The sequence below is a fragment of the Scyliorhinus canicula genome, chromosome 1, assembly GCF_902713615.1.
Source record: "Scyliorhinus canicula chromosome 1, sScyCan1.1, whole genome shotgun sequence".
NCBI classification, from domain to species: Eukaryota; Metazoa; Chordata; class Chondrichthyes; order Carcharhiniformes; family Scyliorhinidae; genus Scyliorhinus; species Scyliorhinus canicula.
The window spans coordinates 274,951,411-274,976,721 of record NC_052146.1 but is presented as its reverse complement, the minus strand read 5'-3'; the positions used below and the strand labels follow the sequence as shown (position 1 = coordinate 274,976,721).

The window sequence follows — 25,311 nt, the reverse complement described above, 5'->3', positions numbered from 1 at the left end:
CATCAAACGGCGCATGCGCAGGGGAGGGGGTCTCTTCCGCCCCCACCATGGTGAAGGCCATGGCGGGGCGGAAGAAAAAGAGTGCCCCCACGGCACAGACCCGCCCGCCAATCGGTGGGCCTGATCGCGGGCCAGGCCACCGCGGGGGCACCCCCCCCGGGTCAGATCGCCCCGCGCCCCCCCCCCCAGGACCCTGGCGCCCACCTGCACCGTCAATCCCACGGTACCAGAGGTGGTTTAAACCACGACGGCGGGAGAGGCCTGTCAGCATCGGGTCTTCGGCCCATCGCAGGCAGGAGAATCGCCGCGGGGGCCCGCCGACCGGCGCGGCGCATTTCCCGCCCCATCCGAATTTCGGGGGGGGGGGGGGTAGAATTCAGGACCCGGCGGGCCGGGGGGGTTCGGAGTATTCCGCCGCTGCTCTTGATTGAGATGTCATGGACTGCTGCCATCTGTGAAACTGTATCCCAGTGTGACCCATCGTATTCAGGCTGCGAGATTAACTGCTTTCTGACCGTAATATCACAGCGCTGGAAATTTAAATTATAAAACAGAACTTGCAGGAATTCTTCCATCCTGTATATGATTCTCTAATATTTGACTTTGTGCAGTCCATTCAAACCACTTTATTCACCAATAAAAGTTAGAGCAAAGTCGCGGAGCTTCACGTTCCCGCTAAATATGTACAAGTAGATAGCTGGAATACACGAGTAGAAGATTCGATCATAAAAGCTCTCCATCCTCCTTACCTGAATCAGCCTCGTGAAAATCGGGGAAAGTGAGGTGAACAGCGCTCCGTTTCTCAGCCACTGTGCCCTCAGCTACACTACTCTGAACAGTGCTCCGTTTGTCAGTGAGAGCTCCCTCAGCTAGACTGCTTTCTTTGTCACAATCGCTGTAAAGAAAAGCAGAGAGATTTGATCACAGGGCTGGCAGCGTGATGTTGTTTTCTTATTTTTAATCTTTCCCTTTCTAGGGCAGTTTTTAAAAAAAAGACATAAAAGCAAATTAATGAGGATATTGAAATCTGAAACAAAAACAGAAAATACTGGACCATCTCAGCAGATCTGACAGCATCTGTGGAGAGAGACGGGAGCTAGAGTTTTGGGTTAATCACCCCTATTTACATTCCTTTTGCCTTTCAGTCCTTTACATGTTTGTCAACCTCCACCCACCGCTGGCACCCTATCCAACACCACTGCACTACTCCACCCCCCCCCCCCCCCCCCCCCTTCCCATGATAGTATAAATCTGCCTGCTGAGGTTGTCCAGTATTTTCCATTTATTCATTTCCCTGGTGACTTCCAGTATCTTGTCCAAGCGGCCATTCTTCATGAGTGAGCACAGTTAATTCAACTACTGGTGAGGAGAGAGGGATAAAACTGCACAACTGAGCCATATACTGTATCCATTCATATGCACTTATTAGCCAGGTTTTCTGGGTAGCAAATAGTATTGGGAACAGCTACTAACTTTTCCCCTCTCTCGCTTGGATTATGGAGCTCAATTATAACTCCTGTTTCTTAGACGGGTCATAGTTGCAGATTGAGCACAAATCAAGGATTGATCCTGAGGGTGTATTGACCTGAATGCCATGTAATGCAGTTACCTACTGAACCACGTGAAGTGTCTTAACACCAATTCAATAACCTTAGTCAATCGCCAATAGGAGCTCCACTGCCCAAGTGTCACTTCCCATTACCAAGTGTACGCCTTTGTAATAGCTTGATCTGCCTGCTATAAGTGATGAATAAACAACAGGCATTTCTAAGGCTAAATAAAGGAGAAACACACAAGAATATATGTAATAGAAGCAGAAGTAGGTCATTCAGCCTCTTGAACCTGCTCCACAATTCAATAAGATTATGGCTGGCCTGCTATTGTTTATAATTCTATATTCCTATCTACTCCCAAAAACCTTTGATTCCCTTGTCTAACAAGAATCTGCCTACCTCTGCCTTAAAAATATTCAATGACCCCACCTCCACTATCTTCTGCTAGTTCTGGACTCGCCCAAAAGAGAAAACATCCTTTCCACGTCCACCTCATCAAGACCATTCAGGATCTTATATATTTCAATCACGTCACCCCTCACTTTTCTAAACTCAAGTGGAAATAAGTCCAACCTGTCTAACCTTTCCTCACAAGGCAACTCACTCATTCCATGTATCAAACTAGTAAACCTCTGCTGAATTGCCTCCAATGCATTTATATCCTTCGTAAGTAAGGATACCAAACCTGCGCACAGTATTTGAGACGTGTTCTCACCAATTCCCTGTATAACTGAAGCATAGCATCCTTACTTTTATGTTAAAGTCCTCTCATAATGAAGGATAGCTTTCTAAGGATAGTCTTCTTAATTACTTGCTGTATCTGCATAGTAACATTCTGTGATTCATGCACTAAAAACCTCTAGATCCCTCTGCACCTCTGAATTCTGCAGTAGTTCTTCATTTAATTAATACTCTGCTTTGTTATTCTTCCTGCCAAAGTGAACGACTTCACATTTTCCTACATTGTACACGCTGGAAAAGAAAGGATCAGGAAGTAATTTTAAAGGTTATCTATGAATGGCGGGTATGTGTACAACAGATCAATGTGATGTATCCAGTGTGTGGGAGAAGAGGACTGATGTGCTTTCCATTTTTCTGTACTAGTTTACTTCTCATTTTCAGCCTACAAGGCTAGCTAGTAGCAATGCAAAAAAGAGTGCCAAATGTGTACGTCCTTCCCTCCCTGTCAGTACACAGCCTCATCATTTGAAAATCCTCAGCTTTGTGTCAAGGTGACATACAGAAGTTGGGTTCCTCATGGCTCCAGGCGAAAGCTTATTTCAAAGGAACTCAGAGGAGGTTTGGCCCCCAGACATAGTGTGCAGACCGACTGACAATTCAACACACCCTGGCACTCATGAACCAAACTCCCAGCAATGGGCAAATGGCACCCTTGATGGCTAAGGGAGTAAACCATGACTAAAAATCTGGAGTGGACCCCAAAGGAGGAATGTAACCTTTCCAGAAAATCCTGCAACCAAGTTGGTGCCAAAAACAGTACTTTGCATTCCTTTGGACTCAACTGGAGAGGTTGAGAGGGGGACCCTGACCTTTGCGCAGTCTCCTTAAATTTTAGCCAGGTTTGTACCCGAGAGAGGGCACTCAATCTTTCTGCAGACCATAAACACAACAGCAGTTACAAGTGCTAACTTGTTTGACAGTGGGAGAGACCATCATGTCCCACTGGTCAGCCACTGCCCATCTCAAGTTGGGCGCCTCAAGTCCCTGACGAGAAAAGTATTGACCTGCCATGGTCCATCTGCTTCAATGGTTGCTTGGAACTCTGCTCAATAAGTGGACTCAATCCACCATAACAAACAAACATTCAAAAATATAAAGAAAGAAGATGGCAACTCTTAGAGAGGCAAGCTAGACCGTCAGGACAATGTGCATGAGATTGACAGCCAACTTGCAACTGGTTGATAATGCTCACAAGACTGCCATAATCAATGTGAGAAGTTGATAGGCTGAGCACTGACATAGCTTTTCCTGAGAAGAGACCAGGCTCAATGCGAATGGACCAGTGAAAGAAAATAAATTACATGGCTATCTGAGAGGGGAAGAGTTCAGAGGAACTGCGTGAGCAAGATGTCGGGTGAGATTCTCTGGTTTTCCTATAGAGTATTTCCCAGCAATGAGGGGGGGGGGGGGCGACCTGCCACTGGCGGGATCTTCAGATCTAGCAGCTGTCAAGGGGATTTCCACCCTACGCCACTGGAAATCCCACGGCGGGGGCAGGGGTGGGTTGGCTGGACCAGAAGATCCCACCGACATAAACAGCCGTCTCAACCGTAGTCTTAATTTTAAGGACACCGGAATACATCCCCCCCCCCCCCCCCCCCCCCCCACTCCCAACCCTCCAAATTGGTTCAGAGCATGTTCCATCTTCTCGAATAGGGCTAGTGAACCTGATGAGTATCTCTCCTCCCATGCTGTGCTCCACCACAGAGCTGAAAGACCTGCTCTCTGAGGAGTTGGCACTGATATCAGCAGAATGACAAAGTCAGAACATCTTTGCCTACTGGGAGATATAAATGCAAGATTGGGTGCAGACCACCCTTCTGCCTCGGACATCATAGCCTTGGAAAGATAAATGAGAATTGACTGAGAGTAGCTTTGCTGCTACCACGAGCTTTATATAACCATCTTCTTTCTGAACAACCCATGTGACAAGGTGTCCTAGTGACATCCAAGATCAGGCCACTGGCACCAGCTGTAATTGATCATCACCAAATGTGACTCTCTTACAGGATTCTCAACACACACAGCTACCACAACGCTGACTGTGATACTGATCACTTCCTGGAATCAGGATAAAGACGCAACTCTTGAAGTTTTTTATTTAAAGTAAACATGCTGCCCTCATATCATCGTCAGCCATTCTGCCAACTCAGATAAAAACCAACAGTTCCTCAACTTAATTGAACAGTGACCTTTGGCATTCCCACAATGGGTGCAGAAATGAGGTGGGGACAAACGTACACCAGGTCCTCATGAGAGAGTCGTTCTACACTGGCGATGCCACACTAGCATTCCATAAGACCACAGTCTTATCATTGAAGAAGACTGAGTGACCTTCAGAGATTGTGTACTCCACTGCTCGAGAGACAAAGAACAAATAAAAGCACAGGACAAGAACAGGCCCTTCGACCCTCCAAGCCTGCGCTCACCATGCTGCCCGTCTGACCTAAAACCTTCTACGCATCCGGGGTCTGTATCCCTCTATTCCCTTCCTATTCATGTATTTGTCAAGACGCCCCTTAAACGTCACTATTAGACTTGCTTGCACCACCTCTTCCAGCAGTGAGTTCCAGACACTCACTAACCTGTGTAAAAAAACTTCCCTCACACATCTCTAAACTTTGCCCCTCGCACCTTAAACCTATGCCCCCTAGTAATTGACTCTTCCACCATGGAAAAAAGCTTCTGACTATCCACTCTGTCCATGCCCCTTAGGATTTTGTAAACTTCTATCAGATCGCCCGTCAACCTCTGCCATTTCAGTGAGAACAAACCAAGTTTATCCAACCTCTCCTCATAGCTAATGCCTTCCACACCAGGCAACATCCTGGTAAATCTCTTCTGTACTATCTCCGGAGCCTCCACATCCTTCTGGCAGTCTGGTGACCAGAATTGAACACTATACTCCAAGTGTGGCCTAATTAAGGTTCTGTACAGCTGCAGCATGACTTGCTAATTTTTATACTCAATGCCCCGGCCAATGAAGGTAAGCATGTGTTGCCGCTTTCAGTGACCTGTAGCCCTGTGCACCAGATCCCTCTGCCTGTCAATACTCTTAAGGGTTCTACCATTTACTGTATATTTCCCATCTGTATTAAGACCATCCAAAATGCATTACCTCACATTTGTCCGGATTAAACTCCACCTGCCATCTCTCCACCCAAACTATATCCTGCTTCATCCTCTGACAGTCCTCATCATTATCGTAATTCCACCACAATTTGTGTCATCCGCAAACTTACTAATCAGACCAGTTACATTTCCCTCCAAATCATTTATATATACTATAAACAGCAAAGGTCCCAGCGCTGATCCCTGCGGAACACCACTAGTCACAGTGCTCCAATCATAAAAGCACCTTTCCACTGTTGCCTTCTGTCTTCAATGACCGAGCCGGTTCTGTATCCATCTTGCCAACTCACCTCTGATCCTGTGTGACTTCACATTCTGCACCAGTCTGTACCTTGTCAAAGGCCGTACTGAAGTCCATGTAGACAACATCCACTGTCCTACTTTCTTCAATCATCTTTGTCACTTCCTTGAAAAACTTGATCAGGTTAGTGAGACACGACCTCTCCTTCACAAAACCATGCTGTCACTTCGCTAATCTGTGCACTTGCTTCCAAAAGGAAGTAAATCCTGTATCGAAGAATCTGACATAAGGCTCACCGGCCTGTAATTACCTGGATTATCCTTACTACCCTTCATAAACAAACAAACAATATTAGCTATTCTCCAGCCATCTGGGACCTCACCTATAGCCAGTGAGGATACAAAGATTTCTATCAAGTCCCCAGCAATTTCCCCCCTTGCCTCCCTCAGTATTCTGGGGTTGATCCCATCAGGGTATGGGGATTTATCTACCTTAATGTTTTTCAAGATGCCCAGCACCTCCTCCTTTTTGACCTCAATATGACCCAGACTATCTAAACACCCTTCCTCAATCTCACCCATTTCCTCTGGCTCCGTGCATAGATTCCCTCCCCTGTCCTTGAGTGGGCCAACCCTTTCCCTGGCTACCCACGTGCTTTCTATATATGTATAAAAAGCCTTGGGATTTTCCTTAATCCTGTTTGCCAATCACATTTTGTCACCCATTTTAGCCCTCCTGACTCCTTGCTAAAGTTCCTTTCTACTTTGCTTATATTCCCCACAGGGTTTGTCTGTTCCCAGCCTTCTAGCCCTAACAAATGCTTCCTTTTTCTTTTTGACTGGGCTCACACTATCCCTCGTTATCCAAGGTTCCTGAAACTTGCCATACTTATCCTTCTTCCTGACAGGAACATGCCAGTCCTGAATGTCTATCAACTGACAGGATATGAAAGCCTCCCACATGCTAGATGTTGATTTACCCTCAAACATCCACTCCAAGCTACATTCTTCAGTTCCTGCCTAATATTGTTATAATTAGCCTCCCCCCAATTTAGCACCTTCGCCTGAGGACTACTCTTATCTTTATCTAACAGTACCTTAAAACTTAGTGAATTATAGTCACTGTTCTCGAAATGCTCCCGTACTGAATCTTCAACCACCTGGCAGGGCTCATTGTCCAATATTAGGTCCAGTATGGCCCCTTCCCTACTTGGACTATCTACATATTGTTTCAAGAAGCCCTCCTGGATGCTCCTTACAAACTCTACCCCATCCAAGACCCTAGCACTAAGTGAGTCCCAGTCAATATAGGGGAAGTTAAAATCACCCACCACAACCCTGTTGCTTTTACACCTTACCAAAATCTGCCTACATATCATGGTGGCTGTTTGGAGGCTTGTAGTAAACCTCAAACATTGTCACTGCACCCTTCCTATTCCTGAGTTCTACCCATATTGCCTCGCTGCATGAGCCGTCTTGAGATGTCCTCCTGCAGTCGATATTCTCCTTAACCAGTAGTGCAATTCCTCCACCCCTTTCACATCCCCTTCTATCCTGTCTGAAACATCTAAATCCTGGAACGTTTACCTGCGAATCCTGTTCCTTTCTCAGCAATTCTCTGTAATGGCAACAATATCATAGTTCCAAGTACTAATCCAAGCTCTACGTTCATCTGCCTTACCGGTTATACTTCTCGCATTGAAACAAATGCGCTTCAGACCACCAGTCCAGCTGTGTTCAGCAACATCTCCCTGCCTGCTCTTTCTCTGAGTCTTACTGGCTCTATTCTCTGGTTCTTCCTCAGTTATTTCACCTTCTGACCTATTGCCCTGGTCCCCACCCCCCTGGCACACTAGTTTAAACTCTCCCGTGGGACACCAGCAAACCTCGCAGCCAGGATATTTATGGATCTCCAGTTTAGATGCAACCCGTCCTTCTTGTACAGGTCCCACTGGAAGAGATCCCAATGGTCCAGGTATCTGAAACCCTCCCTCCTACACTAGCTGTTTAGCCATGTGTTAAGTTGTACTATCTTCCTATTTCTATCCTCACTGGCGTGTGGCACAGGGAGTAATCCCGAGATTACAACACTAGAGGTCCTGATTTTTAACTTTCTACCTAACTCCCTGAACTCCTGCTGCAGGACCTCATCACTCTATCTGCCTATGTCATTAGTACCAATATGTAGCACGACCTTTGGCTGTTCACCCTCCCTCTCCAGAATTTCCCCTATCCGTTCAGAGACATCCTGGACCTGGGTACGAGGGAGACAACATAGCACCCTTAGAGTCTCTTTCACGACCACAGAAATGCCTATCTGTGCCCCTGACTATAGAGTCCCCTATAAATATTGTTCTTCTGCGCTTTGTCCGTCCCTGCTTAACAACAGCCATGGTGCCACAGCTTTGGCTGCTGCTGCTATTTTCCCAATAGGCCACCCCCCGAAAAGTATCCAAAGCGGTATACCTGTTAGAGAGGGGAACAGTCACAGGGGATTCCTGCACTGACTCCCTGCCCCTTCTCACAGTCACCCATCTATCTTCCTTCATCTTGGGTTTAACCACGTCTCTAAAACTTTTTGCCTATGACGCTTTCCGCCACCTGCATGCTCCTAAGTGTATCCAAATGCTCCTTTAACCGATCCATACAGTCTGTGAGGGGCTGCAATTGGGTGCACGTCCTGCCGATGTGGTTGTCCGGAATGCTAGAAGCTTCACGGACTTCCCACATCTTGTAGGTGAAGCATTTTACCCCCCTAACTATAAATGTAAAATGCTAAATAGAATAATTCCCACCTCTGGTTTAGATATCCCTCTTCTTATGATGAAGTAATTATTAATTAGGTTTAATTTGATTAACAATGTTTTATTTTCAAATTGAGAGCCGATTCCCTACCAGCCAATCAGGTCACAGCTTCCCAGTGTTGTCACTTTTTCAGTTGTTTTCACCTGAGGTCAGTAACTCTGTTTTCTCACCGGCTAGAACTCCGCCCTCTGACTCTGCTCCCAGTCAGCAGCACTCTTTGTAAATTCCCGGCTTCCCTCATGCTCTTTGAAGACAGGTAGGAAATGAAGGGAGCACCTCACTCCCTCCTCACCAAATCCCACTTTCATACTCTAACGCTTGACCTATGTTTCGTACGCACTGAAAGGTTGGTGGAAACGGTGAGGTGATCCAGAAACAACTGGAGGAGATACAGGGTTTACCTCAGTGATAATTCATCCCTATCCAAGCGCGATACCTCCCAAGACGTCAGTAGGACTGTCCAATGCATGCTCAGAGAGATGCAAACTACTTGGTTAAATCAGAAAGGAGATGAAAGTCATATGCAGACCACCAAGACTGTTAGAGATTCTACAATGCTCCGATATTACATGCCCTAGTCTACTAGTTCTTCATCAATTCTTGGTGCCGAAGAGTCAACACTGTTCACAGGAACTACCCAAATTCTAGAGCACTTGGGTGGAACACTTAGAACCATAGAAATGATGGAGCACAGAAGGGAGCCATTCAGCCCATCTTGAGCATGCCAACCCAAAGACACCCGGGTGCCCTTCCTAATCCCATCTTCCTGAACATGGCCCCCACCCCTGCTGCAACAGAATTTAAGGTGGAGTTGCAGGTACTTTTAAAAAAAGTTTAGGGTCTCTGCCTCCACCACCAACTCAGGCAACGAATTCCAGGCTGCCACCATCCTCTGTGGAAAGGTTTTTTTTCATGTCCCCTCTAATCCTTCTGTCACTTAGCTTGAAACAATGGCCCCTGGTTTTTGAACTCGCTGCCAAGCAAAATAGGCTCCTCCTATCTACTCCGTAAAGCTCACAATTTGTATACCTCAATCAGGTCACTCCTTAGCCTTCTCGATTCCAAGGTAAACAACCCAAATCTCTCCTCATAGCTAAGCCAACTTTGGATCCAAATCGCCACTGTATCCCATGGGCTTTTACTTTTTTGACCAGTCTCCCATGTGGGACCGTGCCAAATGTCTTACTAAACTCCAAATAGACAACATCCACTACACTACCCTCATCGATCCTCCTCATCACTTCCTCAAAGAATTCAATAAAATTTGTACGGCATGACTTTCCCTTAACAAAGCCAGGCTGACTATCCCTGACTGGTCCATGCCTTTTTAAGTGACAGTTTATTCAATCTCTCAGGATTGATTCCAACAATTTGCCCACCACCGAAATAAGACTAACCGGCCTATAATTGTTTGTCATTTCCTTCATAACCTTCTTGAGCAACAAAACCACATTTGCATTCCTCTAGTCCTCCAGCACCTCCCCCGTGTCTAATGAAGATTGGAGGATAATCCTCAGACCATCTGCTATTTCCTCCCTGACCTCCTTCAACGTCCTCGGAAACAACCCATCCAACCCTGACAACTTATCCACTTTCAAGGATTCCAACACCTCTAACACTCCATCTCTCATTCTGATTATTTAATCCAATATTTCACACTGCTCCTCTTGGATTACTATATCTACATCACCCTTAAACAATTGTTTAAAACTCTTTCCATACCCTCTGCATCTTCACACAAGTTCCACTCTTTATCCCTGTTTCCTGAACTACCCTTTTGCGCTTTATATACTGGTAAAATGTCTTTGGGTTTTCTTTAATCTTGCTTGCTAATATTTTTTCATGTCCTCTCTTTGATTTCCTTATTTCTTTTTTTACTTGATCCATGTATTTTCTATACTCCTCCAGGCTATCTGCAGTGTTTAGGTTTTCGTGACTATCATAAGCTTTCTTTTTCTCTTTAATCCTCCCCTGTATTTTTCTAAACAACCATGGGGGTCTAGATTTGGCAGTACCATTCCTATTTTTGAAGGGGAGCCGTCTCACCTATTACTGCTTCCCACTGGTTTACCACTAATTTATCCTTTAGCAGGGCTCAGATAGCTCAGTCGGGCCTTTTAATCTGAGGGTCCAGGGTTCAAGTCCCTGTTCGGGCAATGCGTTTTAGTGAGCAGCACAGTAGCACAGCGGCTAGCACAGTTGCCTCACAGCTCCAGGATCCCAGGTTCGATTCCCAGCTTGGGTCCCTGTCTGTGCAGATGCTGCACATTTGCCCGTCTCCTCCCCCCTCCCCCCCCCCCCCCCCCCCCCCCCACTACATCGTGAACTCCGCTACTGGCGGCCGGCGGTGACCATTCCCCCTTACATAATTGTATTGTTCCCCCATCAGCTAAAAAAGGTTGTTGATCTGCAGTTACTATTTCATCGCATATTGCAGAAGAATGCCTTATATACATCAAAGTGCTGGAACACATCCACAAGCCATACTACAAACCCAGCAACTGGTTAAAACATATTGTGCTTCAAAGGATACGAGAGGTTTGCCTTTTCTGTGAAGTACTAGTGACAGAACCTACCTGAAGTGTGAAGCATGTGCTATCTGCCACATGTTTAACATGTCTTTGCAGGATTCAAGAGCTTCCTCAGGTCCTTTGTGAACTGCCTCAAGTTTGACTTTTGTAAATAGTAAACTACAAAAAGAGAAAATAAAACATAAGTATTAATTACTTGCATGGAATACACCATCATGAAATACATATTCTCGTGATTGACTTCAGCCAAGTAGAACAGATAGTGGAATTACATTTCTTTTCCCTTCAAAGTATCAGACAAATTAAATTATTCCAAGTAGGAAAGGGCTGTGCAGTGAATTAGGTAATGGCTGTGTTTCTTTGTGAAGTGGTTGAAATCCTGCCCAATTTGACAGGATGAAAGTTTCCCCTCTTATTTGATCTGACTGAAGTGTATAAAATTCTAACCGGGGTGGACAGGCGAGGTACAGGGGGGAGGTTCCGCTGGTTGGGGGATCTAGAACCAGAAGGTCCTGGGTGCGATTCTTCCAAAACATTTCTAAGTGTGATAGCAAGAGGGAACTGCAATGAGCTTCCCGACGCTCGGCCCGGCGAGATCATCACCGTGATACAACGTTAATTGGTCCACTTAAGGAGGCCCCAGGGGCTTCACACCACAAATGAAGGCTCACCAGCTGATTCGCCGGGATCGCGCTTGCATAGCCAACCCCACTGAACTCGCAGCCATGGGGCCGGGACGATCGGCTGCACAATTCGGGGACGCAGACCGTGGGTGGCTCTTGGAGGCGGTCGAGGCCAAAAGGGATGTCCTGTTCCCCCCAGGGTCCCAGAGGTTGAGCCACTTGGCAGCCAGTGCTGCCTGGGATGAAGTGTCAACTCGCGATACGTTAGCATTGCCCCCCCCCCCCCCCGCCCCCCCTTTCCCCCCACGTGGACCACGCATGCGTTCAACGATGCCCTCTCTGTGTCTTCGCAGGAGAAGTTGTCTCACAATCGTCGGGAGTGGGCCCAGACTGATGGCAGGGTGCCAGACATTAGAATCCTCACCACTTTTAAGGAACAGGCCCTGGAAGTTACAGGGGTGGCGGAGGACAGAACGTTCACCAAGGACAGAACGATCACCGATGTGGAGGTCGGCGCACGCGTCAGAGGTTAGGTTCCACCGGGCCCACCCAGATGGACTGTCACACATGAGTTGTTACTGCCATACCAAATGACCCATCCGTCCCACTGACCACATATCCATTCTCCCACAGGTCTTCTAGCTGACGACGCCAACCAACCGGGGATTTTTCCCCACACTGCCCACCATGAGGAGGAGAGCTCCGAGGATGCCACCATCGACGTGTCACAGTGGTCATCCCCAACCGGAGAGACATGCACCTCAATGGGCAACATTAGTGGACAGGCTTCTGGGGCACATTCTGATGAGCATTACACAGTTGCTGATGCACATCCGGTGGAGGCAGAAACCTCCAGGCAAGACAGCAGTCAGAGGGTTGCTGTATCCCAGGTCCCAGCTGGATCCCAGTCAGATTCTGAGCGTCTGGACTAGGCTACCCCAGAGTTGATGGAGATGTTAGGCAACGGGGGCAGGAGATGTCACCGGCAATGCATGGCAGTGAGGCCACACAGCTAGGGTGTCGCCTGCAGTGGAGAGTCTGGTGAACAATGTCAGTAGCATTTGTGAAGGTGCCCAAGGCAGTTGGTGATGGCCATGGCTGAGGGCCCAGGTAGACTATCCGACTCGATGAAGGGCATGACCCAGTACCAGGATGACCTTGCTGAGGGACATGTCCCGGTCTCAGATGTGAATGGGCGAGGCACTGCGGAGCTTGCCCCAGTTGTAGGTGGGCATTGCTGAGGTTCTGCAGAGCATGGCCCAATCGCTGAGGTGCATCGCTGAGGGCGTCAACACCGTGGTGCAGACACTGGGGAGCTACCAGGGCTGGCAGAGCCAGATGACGTGGGGGCAGCTGGGGCTCAAACCAGCTGCCCCTCCATCTCAAAGTAAACCTATGGGGCCCTATGGGGACCGACTAGGAGGCGGCATTTGGTGCCAAACCAGACCCGTCCCATGGAGTGGGGATGGTGGGCACCAGCGCCCCCAAGTTCCACTCCTCTGATGACACCATGTCTTGCAGTCAGCACAAGGGACAGGGTGCCACGGCTGTGCATGTGCCGCCAGCAACCCGTGGTGAGGACAGTGGGGCAGTACCATCGGGAGAGTCCCCTCTGTCACATTCTTCTGCTATGTGGGTTGACCTCCAAAACCTTGGCATGCCCCTCTCTATCCCGCCCCCAGGCACACCGTGAAGGTGATGGGTATGAGTGGAGCTCTCAGCAGACAGGCAGGGGTCAGGCTATGGCATAGATTGAGGAACACTAGTGCTCAGCTCTCTGCGGGTTATTAACACACCCCTGTCCTCGACAGTGACCTGCTGACAGTGCCGGTCCCAGTACCCTAGATTGATGTAACACAGACCCTGGGAGGGTGGGAAAAGGGGTGGAGGGAGAGAAACGATGATGTGAGGGTAGCGTTGACGGACCAGGCCATGTCCTATGTGCAGTGGGCAAGTATGACGCTTACTTGGTCTTCCATGCTTGCCAAACCCTCGCCACTGTCACCTATCCTGCAGCCTCTGATTGGTCCTCCAGTTCCTCCCTGGCCTCGTCCTCCAGCCTCTGTTGGTCCAGCACCTCATCATCATCCTTGTCCTTCTCCTCGGAAGTGGCCACATGTTCCTCATCCTCCACCTCCAGCATGTCATCCCGCTGCTGTGCTAGTTTGTGGAGGGCATAGCAGACCGCCAAAAAGCAGATGACCCGGGGGCACAGGTGAGGCATCAGAATCGCATTTTAGGCTGTCCTACGCACCGCTCAATGGCAGACGGAATAGCCACATGGGCCTTGTTGCATCTGGTCTTTGCACAGTCACCGGCCTCCATACTGGTGTCATTGGCACGGTCCTCAGCTGGTACCCCTTATTCCCCAAGAGCCACCTGGCCATCCTGGGATGGTCCTCGAAGAGGCCGGGGATGTCTGACTGCCCCAGAATGGAACTGTCATGCACACCCCCTGGGAAGTTCACACACGTGTGCATGATCTGCACGTGGTAGTCGCAGGCGAGCTGAATATTCAGGGAGTGGAACCCCTTCATGTTAATGTAGGGCACTCGTAGATTGCCTGAGGCGCGCAGGGTGACATGCGTTCAGTCTATCAGCCCCTGGACTTGCAGCATAATGGAAATGGCAGAGAATCCTGCTGCCCGGGCATCTTGTTGGGCTTGGTCCATGTCAAAATTTATATAATTTTCAGGCATCCGTGACCTGTCGGATGCACCTGTGGGCTGTGACCTGCAAGATGTCACACAGGTCCCTGCTCGAGCCCTGGAAGGATCCTGAGGCGTAAAGGTTCAGGGCTGTGGTTACCTTGGTGGCCACAGAGAGCGGGCCTCCTCATCCTCCATGTGACGCCAAGTCCATGAGGACATGGCACAGGTGCCACACTGTCTTCTTGTTGAGGCAGAGCCTCCTGCAGCTGGCACTATCCATCATCTGCTCAAATTACCAGCGACGCCTGTACGCTCTGAGCCGTCACGGGCCTCCCCCTCTGGGTCTCACCCTGGCCTGATGGGCAGCTGGGTCCGATACATATGCCGCCTCCTCAAGCCTCTGTAGATGCTGCTGCTGCCGCCAACTTCGGCACCTGGCTGTCCGGTCTGCCAGCAGCACCACTAGGGCTCGTTCTGCAGGGTCCAAAATACCGTCCATACTGTTCAATTTCTGTAAGGGATTGGGAGAGGGGGTGATACTGACAAACAGCGTTGGCTCCCACCTTGGGACCCTCCACTCCCCTATTGATGCCCCCTCCTCCCCTACACCCAGTATGCCCTGCCCATGCACACCCGGCCGCAGCCCCCCCCCCCCCCCCCCCCCCCCCCGGGACGCCAGACCCCATAACCCTGACATCCGCACATAACATTACCTGGGCCGGGCGCTGGTCTTCTCCCCATAGCATTCACCCACCCTCCGGCCATGGACATGTTCCCCGGAGCTGTGTCCCATCCCCTGGGTGTTCCAATGTTTCGTGTGTGGTGTTGCCTCCTGCAGTTTTCAGGCACAGTGTTCAGGCATCAAGGTGTGATTGGGATACTAAGCAATGACTTCCATATGCTACATGGCCTGTCAACGCACAGGAATCCACTTGGGATGTGTGAAGTGCTCACTTAACCATAATTGCCAATTCAGCAAGAGCCTTCAGCCGCAAGGCCTGAGGCCTCAGCAGTCAGTGGGGGTTATGGGTGACAGGCAGGGGGAAGGGTTGACCCCGGAACAAGTACACACGATCCACAGGTTGGCATGGAGGAGCGGAGCACAGTTGTCCCCCCCTCCACTGTGGACCACCCCCCCCCCCCCCCCCCCCCCACAACCCTGACTCACTCCCATGGCGGACCACCCGAACCGAGGGTGCGCCCTTCTTGGTTGCCCCCCCCTATTACCATCAGAGCACAGAGGTGGCAAGCCCAGTGCCTCCAGGTTCTTGGAGAAAAGCAAATTACTGTGGATGCTGGAATCTGAAACGAAAGGGGAAATGCTGGAAAATCTCAGTAAGTCTGGCAGCATCTGTAGGGAGAGAAAAGAACTAACGTTTCGAGTCCGATGACTCTTTGTCAAAGCTGAGCTTTGAGCGGAGCTTTGACAAAGAGTCATCGGACTCAAAACGTTAGCTCTTTTCTCTCCCTACAGATGCTGTCAGACTTGCTGAGATTTTCCAGCATTTTCCCTTTCGCCTCCGGGTTCTTTGCCGGTAAGCAAAAATGTCTGCTTGACTCTTTGCCTACCGCAGAAGCCCTTCTTTAAAAAAGAGTGCTAATCGGCACCAGCGTGACCACTTGCTGGGGAGGCGGCTGGATCACGGGAGGCTGTTGGATATGGAGTGGCTCCCGTGAATTGTATGGAAATAGGGCCTAAGTGGTGATTATTGGCTTCTCGTCACGCTACGGCGAGATCTCGATTTTGCCTAACGGAGCGGGTTGGTTGCATCACAAATGGTTTGGCGCCCGACGCAGTTCTCATTTTTGGCCTCTCCTGCTACTCATCGGCCTTGTTGCGCTCTCACACAAATGCAATGAAGCCACTGAATTGCACCCATTGTGTCAGGATACAGGATAGACCACTTAAAACAAAGTGAGGAAAAGTGTCTTCATTCAAAGTGTAGTGAACCTGTGGAATTCTTTACCAGAGAAGGCAGTGGAGACCAAGTCACCGAATGTATTCAAGAAAGATATAGATAACTGTTTAGATTTTAATGCCGCAAAGGAGAATGGGGACAAAGTGAGAATGTGGCACTGCAATAGAGGATCAGCCATGATCAAACTGAATGGCAGGGCAGGCTCCAAGGGCCAAATGGTCTACTCCTGCTGCTACTCATATGTTTCAATTTGTCAAGTGATTGAAGAAGACATGGGCACACAACATAAAATAATTAGTATCATACAGCCACATTCACTTAAATATCTCTGGATAGCCCCATTTATAACCAAACAAAGAAGAGGTTATACGTAGTAGAGGTTGCAATAATATTCCATTGCAAACTGTAGTGAAGGTCTGTGGAAATAATACAAAAGCCTTGAATGTAAATTCTGATGTCTTAAAAGGTATAGAAATGGAATACAGTAGACTTGGGGCTGGACTCCCTGTTCCAGGGACTATTTTCCCACCCCGTCGTGATAACTATGGCCTTTTACTTCAGAAAAACTGTCGTCAAAAGGCCACATATCCACAGTCCTGCAGGGGGCTAGCAGGGACTATTTCCCCACCCCATTGTGAAGCTCGCAGCTCCAGCTGCCGATACGGGTCAGAGGCCACGCATGTGCACGGCGGCAGCCTCCAGTGGTCACGCCTCGCTCCATGGCAGACTCAGACTGTGGAGCTGGACCGCGGAAATAGTGCCCATGGTCGGCCGCACGCCCAACACGGACTGTCCGCTTAAAAACACCCTGGACCCGTATGAGGACCCCCATGATCAGCCCGCCCCCGATCATGGCGGCCACAGACTGAGTCTGCAGCCGCCACACGAGTGTCCCGAACGGCAGGACCATGAGTGGTCCACGCCGTCAGGAATTTGGCTGGTCGGGGGCGGAGAATAGCGGGGGGGGGGGGCTCTGACAATGGCCGCAGGTGGGGGATACGCGGCGTGGCGTACTCCCTGAGTACGGCGCTTTTCGGGGGCCGGAGAATCAAGGAACCGCCGCCTGTCCCGAATCCATGTGTGGAACTGGATTCTCCGCCCCGGCGCCGGACGCAATTTCGGTGTCAGCGTGCAGAGAATCCAGCCAGGATGTCAGGAAAATGCCACACCTTCCTATTCTTTACAGTATACACAGAAAAGGTAGTCATCTTATTTTCTCAGTAGACTGGAATGCCCATTCAGGTCTGCATATAATCAGGAATGTTTCGGCCAAGAAGAAACCACACTTTGAGTGACAAATGTTTTAGAAATATGGCTTATTAATTAGTGATGCATTTCCTATGGACTCTATTTTTCAAAACGACCACAAGAATGTGCATTACCTCAGAGCTTTGTAGCCTACAAGATGTTACAAATCAATACTTGAGCAGTAAGGGGTCAATTAACTGTCTGTATGGAACGTATATAGTCACCTGTGGTTGACCCACTTGTCCCTGTCGGCAAATCTAAGCCTTAAAGCTAACTGGAGGAATGCCTGTTCGCTACAGCTGTCAAGCGGAGGGTTGCTGAATTGGCAGCAACTGAGTGGAACTGGCTCTAACTCTGTAGAATACCATCTCTGGCACAAAGCTCCTCTTGAATTCAGAGCAAAAGCTTATCCCTTGGACACCTGTCCATATCAAGAAGGAACCAAGTATTTAAACTCTGACTATCACAGCAAAACAGTGTCAACCCTACCCATAAAAATCCACGGGTTACTGCGCTAGCACTGAAATTAAGCTTAGGACCGACATATGTACCTGCTATGGCTCAGTGTTGAAGGTGAAGGTGGCGACTAAACAATTTCCTCCCACATACCAGGACAAAATGCCTAAGGACAGAATGCCCACTGTTCTGCGTGTAACCTACTCATTTCCCATGTCACTCATTGTCACAACTGCGCCTAGAAAAACATTTAAGAAATTCAGTCGCTGACAGCTTTTTAAAAATTAAGCTGCTGGAATCTACAAACCAATTCGACCTGCATTAAATTACACAGAAGGGGAGGTAACATCAGTAAATTGTTCCATTTGCTATCTGCAGTTTAGATCTGTCTCCTCACATTTCACAAGCGATTTGTGGATCCACACAGATTACATAATTTGAGTCGTGGCTGCATAATAATAAAATATTAGTACAGGATGAATCAGCATGAACAAAATTCATCAGGAGGAAATACCTCTCCCCCAACCATCGCGCCCATTCTATGTAATAAATATATAGAATACAATCTCAGGTGTTGCAGGTAACTAGCCCTTTTCTATGTTTCAATAGTTATTTGTGCTCATGATCAGTCCACAGCAACAATAACTGTCCCCAAGTTACTGATTCTTCACTTTTAGTGAAAAGGAACTTGCCACATTGCTGTTTTGTCATTTAACATGTTTAAGTAAGTAGAATTGGATGAATAGCTGGTCAGAAGTAAGAATTGAAGGGTTCAAGGATAAAAATGAATGATGGAATGATGTGTCAAACACTAGGATCTGCGAACTTCAGGGTACATAAATGTTATGCTGTGGATAGGAAGGGGGTTATCATAGGTTAACTGAATTTAGAACCGGGAGTTACCATAGGTTAACTGAATTTCTGATAAAATTTTATCGTGTATAATTTAGGGGAGCACAGTAGCAGAAGTGGATAGCACTGTGGCGTCACAGCGCAAGGGTCCCAGGTTCGATTCCCTGCTGGGTCACTGTCTTGCGGAGTCTGCACGTTCTCCCCGTGTCTGCGTGGGTTTCCTCCAGGTATTCCAGTTTCCTCCCACAGTCCAAAGACGTGCAGGTTAGGTTTGGCCAGAATAAATTGCCCTTAGTGACCAAAAAAGGTTAGAAGCGGTTATTGGGTTACATGGATAGGGTGGAGGTGAGGGCTTAAGGGGGTCGGTGCAGACTCGATGGGCCGAATGGCCTCCTTCTGCACTGTATGTTCTATGTAAGGGTTATGGGAGGAAGAAACAGGCAGAATCTTCACTCAGGAGATTAGAAAGTTCAGAAGGGTTCAACATGTAGACATGTTGATGTTCTCCATACAGTAATGCGGGGGGGGGGGGGGGGGGGGGGGGCTGTCAATTGAGGCCTGCTCCGTTCCCAATCTTTGCTGAATTGATTGTAGACTGAGGCATCTCCCAGTTGAACATACAGAAAACAGAAGGGAAATCCTTGCTTGGCTGATCACTGATACTTCCTGATGCCCAGAAATAGTGCATTGTCAATGGCCTGAGAACAATTCATACTCTATCTCTCTTCAGTCCAGAAGTATGTTTTAGGTGGTCAAAGGGAAAAATACAAAATAAAGGACAATTGATCATCCAATACCACCACCCCCCCCCCCCCCAATACACACACAAACACAAAAAAGTTACATAATTGAAGGCAAATATTTGATAAATAATTGGAAAAAACCCCAGATTAAAAAACACAAGTACAGTGTTAGGGAAAGCATAACTCTTCCTTGCTTCCAATTGTAATTAATATTCTAGTGTACTCCCAGACAAACATTATTATAAATTTTTAAATGGCAATGACTGAAGCTAATCAAACCTCCAGGTTCAGATGTTTTCACCAGAGGTAAGTTATAATAAATAAAGGATGCATTAGTTGCAACTTTTCAAATTTCCTCCGATTCAGGGATAGCGCCTGAGCATTGAAAAGTGACAAACATTGCATATATTTCAAAAAGCAGGAAGAGACAAAGTTAATCAAGGATATAGTAACCTCGGGCGCGATTCTCCGCTCCCCACGCCGGGTAGGAGAATCGCAGGAGGGCCGGGCGAATCACGACACGCTGCCCTGGCACCCCCCGCGATTCTCCCACCCCCCCCCCAAAATGGCGTGTTGCGGAATCACCGCTCGCCGTTTTTTACGCCGACTGGCGATTCTCCAGCCCGGATGGGCTGAGCGGCCTGACATTCCCGACCTGTTCACGCCGGCAGCAACCATACCTGGTCGCTGCTGGCGTGAACATAGCGCAAAAGTTAAGTTTGGGGCTTGTGGGAGGCGGAGAGGGGATTGAGCACCACGGACGTGCTCGGGAGGGGACTGGCCCGCGATCGGTGCCCACCGATCGTCGGGCCGGCATCTCCAAGAGACGCACTCTTTCCCCTCCGCTGCCCCACAAGATCAAGCCGCCATGTCTTGCGGGGCAGCGGAGGGGAAGACGGGAACCGTGCATGCGCGGGTTGGAGCCGACCAACCTGCGCATGCGCGGCTGACGTCACGTTGGTGCCGCCGTCGCCTCATTCTCGGCGAGGCGCTTTGACGCAAGCGTCAAGGCCCGGCGGCCGAGTTTCTCACAACGCCGCTCCTAGCCCCCTGGGGGGGGGGGGGGGGGGGGGGGGGTGAATAGGGTGCGAGGAGCGGCCTCCGACGCCGTCGTGAAACTCGCGCCCCTCATGTTTCAAGGAGGCGCCTTAAAATTTCAAAGAAAATGTAAAGAATCCAGATTAAAGTGATAGAGCTCACAAAATATTAGAAGGTTCAAGAAACAGAAAACGATGTAAATTCACAGCTGGTCAGTCAGTATCTGAAATGAAGAAACCTCTATGTAGATTTTAATGGGCTGATTGTGCAATTGCCGCACTTTCAGTTTTTCATAGAATTTACAGTGCAGGAGGCCATTCGGCCCATCGAGTCTGCACCGGCTCTTGGAAAGAGCACTCTACCCAAGGTCAACCTCCACCTATCCCCATAACCCAGTAACACCACCCAACACACTAAGGGCAATTTTGGACACTAAGGGCAATTTATCATGGCCAATCCACCTAACCTGCACATCTTTGGACTGTGGGAGGAAACCGGAGCACCCGGAGTAAACCCACCCACACACGGGGAGGATGTATTATTTTTAATAAGAAAATATTTCTGTACTAAAATGTATATGCGCACGACAATTTGTGCTTTCTGAATAGCCAACCTATTCACAATGAATTAAATTGAGTACAGAACTGATTGAATATTGAACTGAGTGTAACATTCAGTCATAAATTTCTAAAATTTATGGAATTGCACACAACAGCTGAGACAAGAATGTGGGGTATGTGATCGGAATGGTACTTCTCACCGCAGAAAGTAGCAGTGGATATTTTTTTCTCTCCATTTCATAGATGCCAAACCTGGAGTGACAGTGGTATGAAAAAAGCTGAGTTCATCAGGTAAAAATGGGTTTCTAAAAACAAGGAAGCATGAAGCTCAAAATCACAGCTACCAACCTGGAAAATACTCCTTTAGCACTTGAGCACGATTGTAGTTTGTGTACATCTGTGCGGAATCCCCTGCCCTGCAGGAGGCGAGGAAGGGGGCAGGCGTGCCTGAGAATTTAAATGGGTTGGCATCGGGACTGATACTTAACGCTTTGCGGCGCCACTGGAAGTAGGTTTTGGGTGGGAAGGCCCATGGTCGACCTTCCCGCCCCACCTCCACTTGGGAGCCTTAAGTGGACAATTAATAACCATCTTACATGCAATTTTCTCAGTTCCAGGCTGTCCTGCTGTCATACAGCCCTCACAACTGGTAAAAATGTGCAGATTGCACGTCAGCATGAGAGGAAGGCAGGGGCTCTCAAACCTGTACATGATCGAGGGCTGCTGACAGCTACTCATTGTGCCCTTACCTCTGGCCCCATGGTAACCCCCCCGCCCCCCAACTGAACGTGCATTTTTGTGGGTCACTCCACGATCCTCGCACTCGTTCCAGCAGCAGCTAAGGCTGACTGGCTGGCAGCTGTAGGTGGGATGGATGTCACATCCCCGGGCACCCAGTCAGGATAAAGGCCCATCCCTATCCTCTCAATTTTCCATCACTGACCTTAGGGGAAATCTGAGACATTCACTTTGAAGTTGGCACCAGCTAATTCAAGGCCTGTGCCTCAAGAGCCAACATCACAACCAAACCACTAAACCTAACACCAACGTTGCACATATGAAACTCATGCTTCAGAAGAATTTGATAAATCACTGTACAAGTCTTTCTTTAAATGGCATGGCCTGCAAAGGTAACAATCTAACACATATAAGAGCATTACAAAATGAATTTCTATAACTAGATTACATGTTGCTATCCCATCAACCTTCACAATTGATTTCAGTCTTCCTTGAGTTGTCCTACCATCTAACTGTTCTTTTATATTTTATATGCCTACAAATGCTCACTATTTCCTTTTACATTATCTGCTCACTTTTTACATTCCATGTTAGCCCTTAGAATCTCCCTTTAATCTCCTTTCAACAGCTTCTATGTTCCTCATTTTAAAAAATTGTTAACCCCATTTTTGTCATACTCATCTTTCTAAATTTCAGTTTTATTTTATTTGCTCTATCAGTTCACAAAGTTTTTGGTGCACCCTCTTTCACCTTATGGGAATATAAGGGGAGTCAGTGGTATAGTGGTATTGTCACTGGATCTAATAATCCAGAGGCCCAGGTAATGCTCTGGGGACCTGAAGCTGAATTCTTCCGACCTGCCTGCCGCAAGATCACCACGGGCGGGACGCAGACCATGTAAAGGTCCATTGAATATATCGGGCGGGAAGTTCTAGCCGCCAGGTGGGCGAGGCTCAGAGAATCCTGCCCCGGGTTTGAATCCCAGCACGCAGTTGGTAGAATTTGAAATCAATAAAAATCTGGAATGAAAAATCTAATGACGACCATTGTTGATTGTCATAAAAACCCATCTGGTTCACTAATATCCTTTAAGGAAGGAAATCTGCCATCTTTACCTGGTCAGGCCTACATGTGACTCTAAACCCACAGCAATGTGGTTGACTCTTAAATGTCCTCAGGGATGGGCGATAAAAGCTGGCCCCGCCAGCAACGCCCACATCCCATGAATTGTCCATCCATTTCTCCACTTCTGTCTCATTATCCTGTTAATATTTTGCCAGTTGATATGGGTCAGCTCCCTTAACTCACAGAATATTGATTTTTAAATCATACAGTTCAATATCTTTGTATTTGATATCACGTTGTTCTTTGTAGTTTCAGATTGATCTTCACCTTCCCATTTGTTCCCTTGCTCACGTCTTGCTCATTCCTGCTCAACTTTAATTCCCAGGAATTAGCCTAACTATTATATCCTTACATGTTGGACAAAAAGCTTACTAATGTAAGCAGTCTTGGATGTAATCTGAAAATTGGGGAGGGGCAGGATTGCAATTTTGACCACAAGTATAACTTTTTCTAGTCTATATCGGGCTAGTTAAAAGCACCCAATATTATTGCCTTGCTGTTCTTGTATATTTCTCTGCATCATCTTTTCTGTTCTGTTTGTTGGCTTATAACATACATCAAAAACGTGATAATTCCATTTCCCTTTCCTTAACTCTATCCACAGGGATACATTCCCCTGTAAGATTACATAAAAACTACAAGTCCTGCGGTACTAATCCCACATGCACGCTCTGTTCCTATATCCCTGTTTTAATGCAACATTCAGAACACCCTCTATTGCTGACAAAGAATTTATAAATATTTTAAGTTGTGCTGTTTTAGGTATTCATCCTCTGGGCAATAAGTACCATCAGCACAAGGGGCTGGTTTAGCACACTGGGCTAAATCGCAGGCTTTTAAAGCGGACCAAGGCAGGCCAGCAGCACGGTTCAATTCCCGTACCAGCCTCCCCGGACAGGCGCTGGAATGTGGCGACTAGGGGCTTTTCACAGTAACTTCATTGAAGCCCATTCGTGCCAATAAGCGATTTTCATTTCATTTCATTTAAGTTTTTATTGGAAACATGCAAAATAAACATTCTGCTGAGACTGATTTTTTGTTGACAAATGCAACCCAGGGTCCCAGGTTCGATTCCGGCTTGGGTCACTGTCTGTGTGGAGTCTGCACATCCTCCCCGTGTGTGCGTGGGTTTCCTCCGGGTGCTCCGGTTTCCTCCCACAGACCAAAGATGTGCAGGTTAGGTGGATCGGCCATGATAAATTGCCCTTAGTGTCCAAAATTGCCCTTAGTGTTGGGTGGGGTTACTGGGTTATGGGGATAGGGTGGAGGTGTTGACCTTGGGTAGGGTGCTCTTTCCAAGAGCCGGTGCAGACTCGATGGGCCGAATGGCCTCCTTCTGCACTGTAAATTCTATGTAAAAAAAAAACATATATTTACTTATATATTGTAAAATTGATAGTTCAGGTACGGTGTTGGTCTATTCGTATTTTTAAAAGCAACACACATAATGCACTATAAAGTTTACAGCAGTCATTATTCAATTGACACCGCGCTTCAGACAACTGTAGAGAGCTGCGGAGCCATGGGGAGTGGCAGTTACCAGATGCACTCCACAACAATTTGTACAACATGTACAAATAAAGTACAACATTTTGAAAAAATATTTTTGAAACTTAATGGCATGAAGGATACTATTTAAATTTAAATGAGGACGTTTTTATTTCCTGCCCACATAAGATGGAAACTCAACAGCAGTTAAAATAGGTTTGTGGGCTAACAGGCTTTTTAAGGTGGAGGAAAATAAGGCAACTCATTTTGTTTTAGTCTCTCTTGTGTTGTATGCACATGATTCTCTGGCCAACCTGGAGGACAGGCAAACACCCCCCCCCCCCCCCCCCCCCACCCAAGCTGCTCAGACATGTACAAGATAATTTGGGAGTCAATCATCCAAACAAAAGGAAATACCCAGTGTTTTCTCATTCTTCCATTTGGAAGACATTACAGAATGGTGCAATAGAAAGTCTGAAATCCTATACTTGTGCTGTGAGGTGGTGCAGCACAATGGACAGCTGATTTACTGTTTCTTAGGTAAAGAATGCCTGAGCAGCAGCACCTGATTAAAACCAGCAAAGGCAAAAAAAAATGTTCTGCAGTGCAGTTATTTAAAAAAACAATCACATTAAACTGCAACCAGAGCCCACTGAGCAACCCATGGATATAGAATTTCTGATCACTGACTTTAGAAACATTAATTTATTGTCAAGTTAACAATTTGCCAGTTACAGGCAAAGACCAGTGCATAGAAATGAACATTTGAAAAAAACAGCTTTGCAGACCATATAAAACCTCAAGTGAAAACCACAAAAAACACTCTTGTACTCACACAGCCCTAATACAGTAAGAGGGAACCACCCGG

At 47.7% G+C, this 25,311-nt stretch overlaps 1 protein-coding gene across 1 annotated transcript in view; it reads right to left on the bottom strand.

Moving 5' to 3' along the window:
• Positions 1-25,311, bottom strand: part of LOC119974606 (tetratricopeptide repeat protein 7A-like) — a 451,074-nt gene that overhangs the window by 142,051 nt on the left and 283,712 nt on the right. The window contains exons 16-17 of the mRNA XM_038813643.1: positions 11,048-11,161; positions 750-895 (exon numbers count right to left, since the gene is read on the bottom strand). Coding sequence (XP_038669571.1) covers positions 750-895; positions 11,048-11,161 — 260 coding nt within the window. The remainder of the gene's footprint in view (positions 1-749; positions 896-11,047; positions 11,162-25,311) is intronic.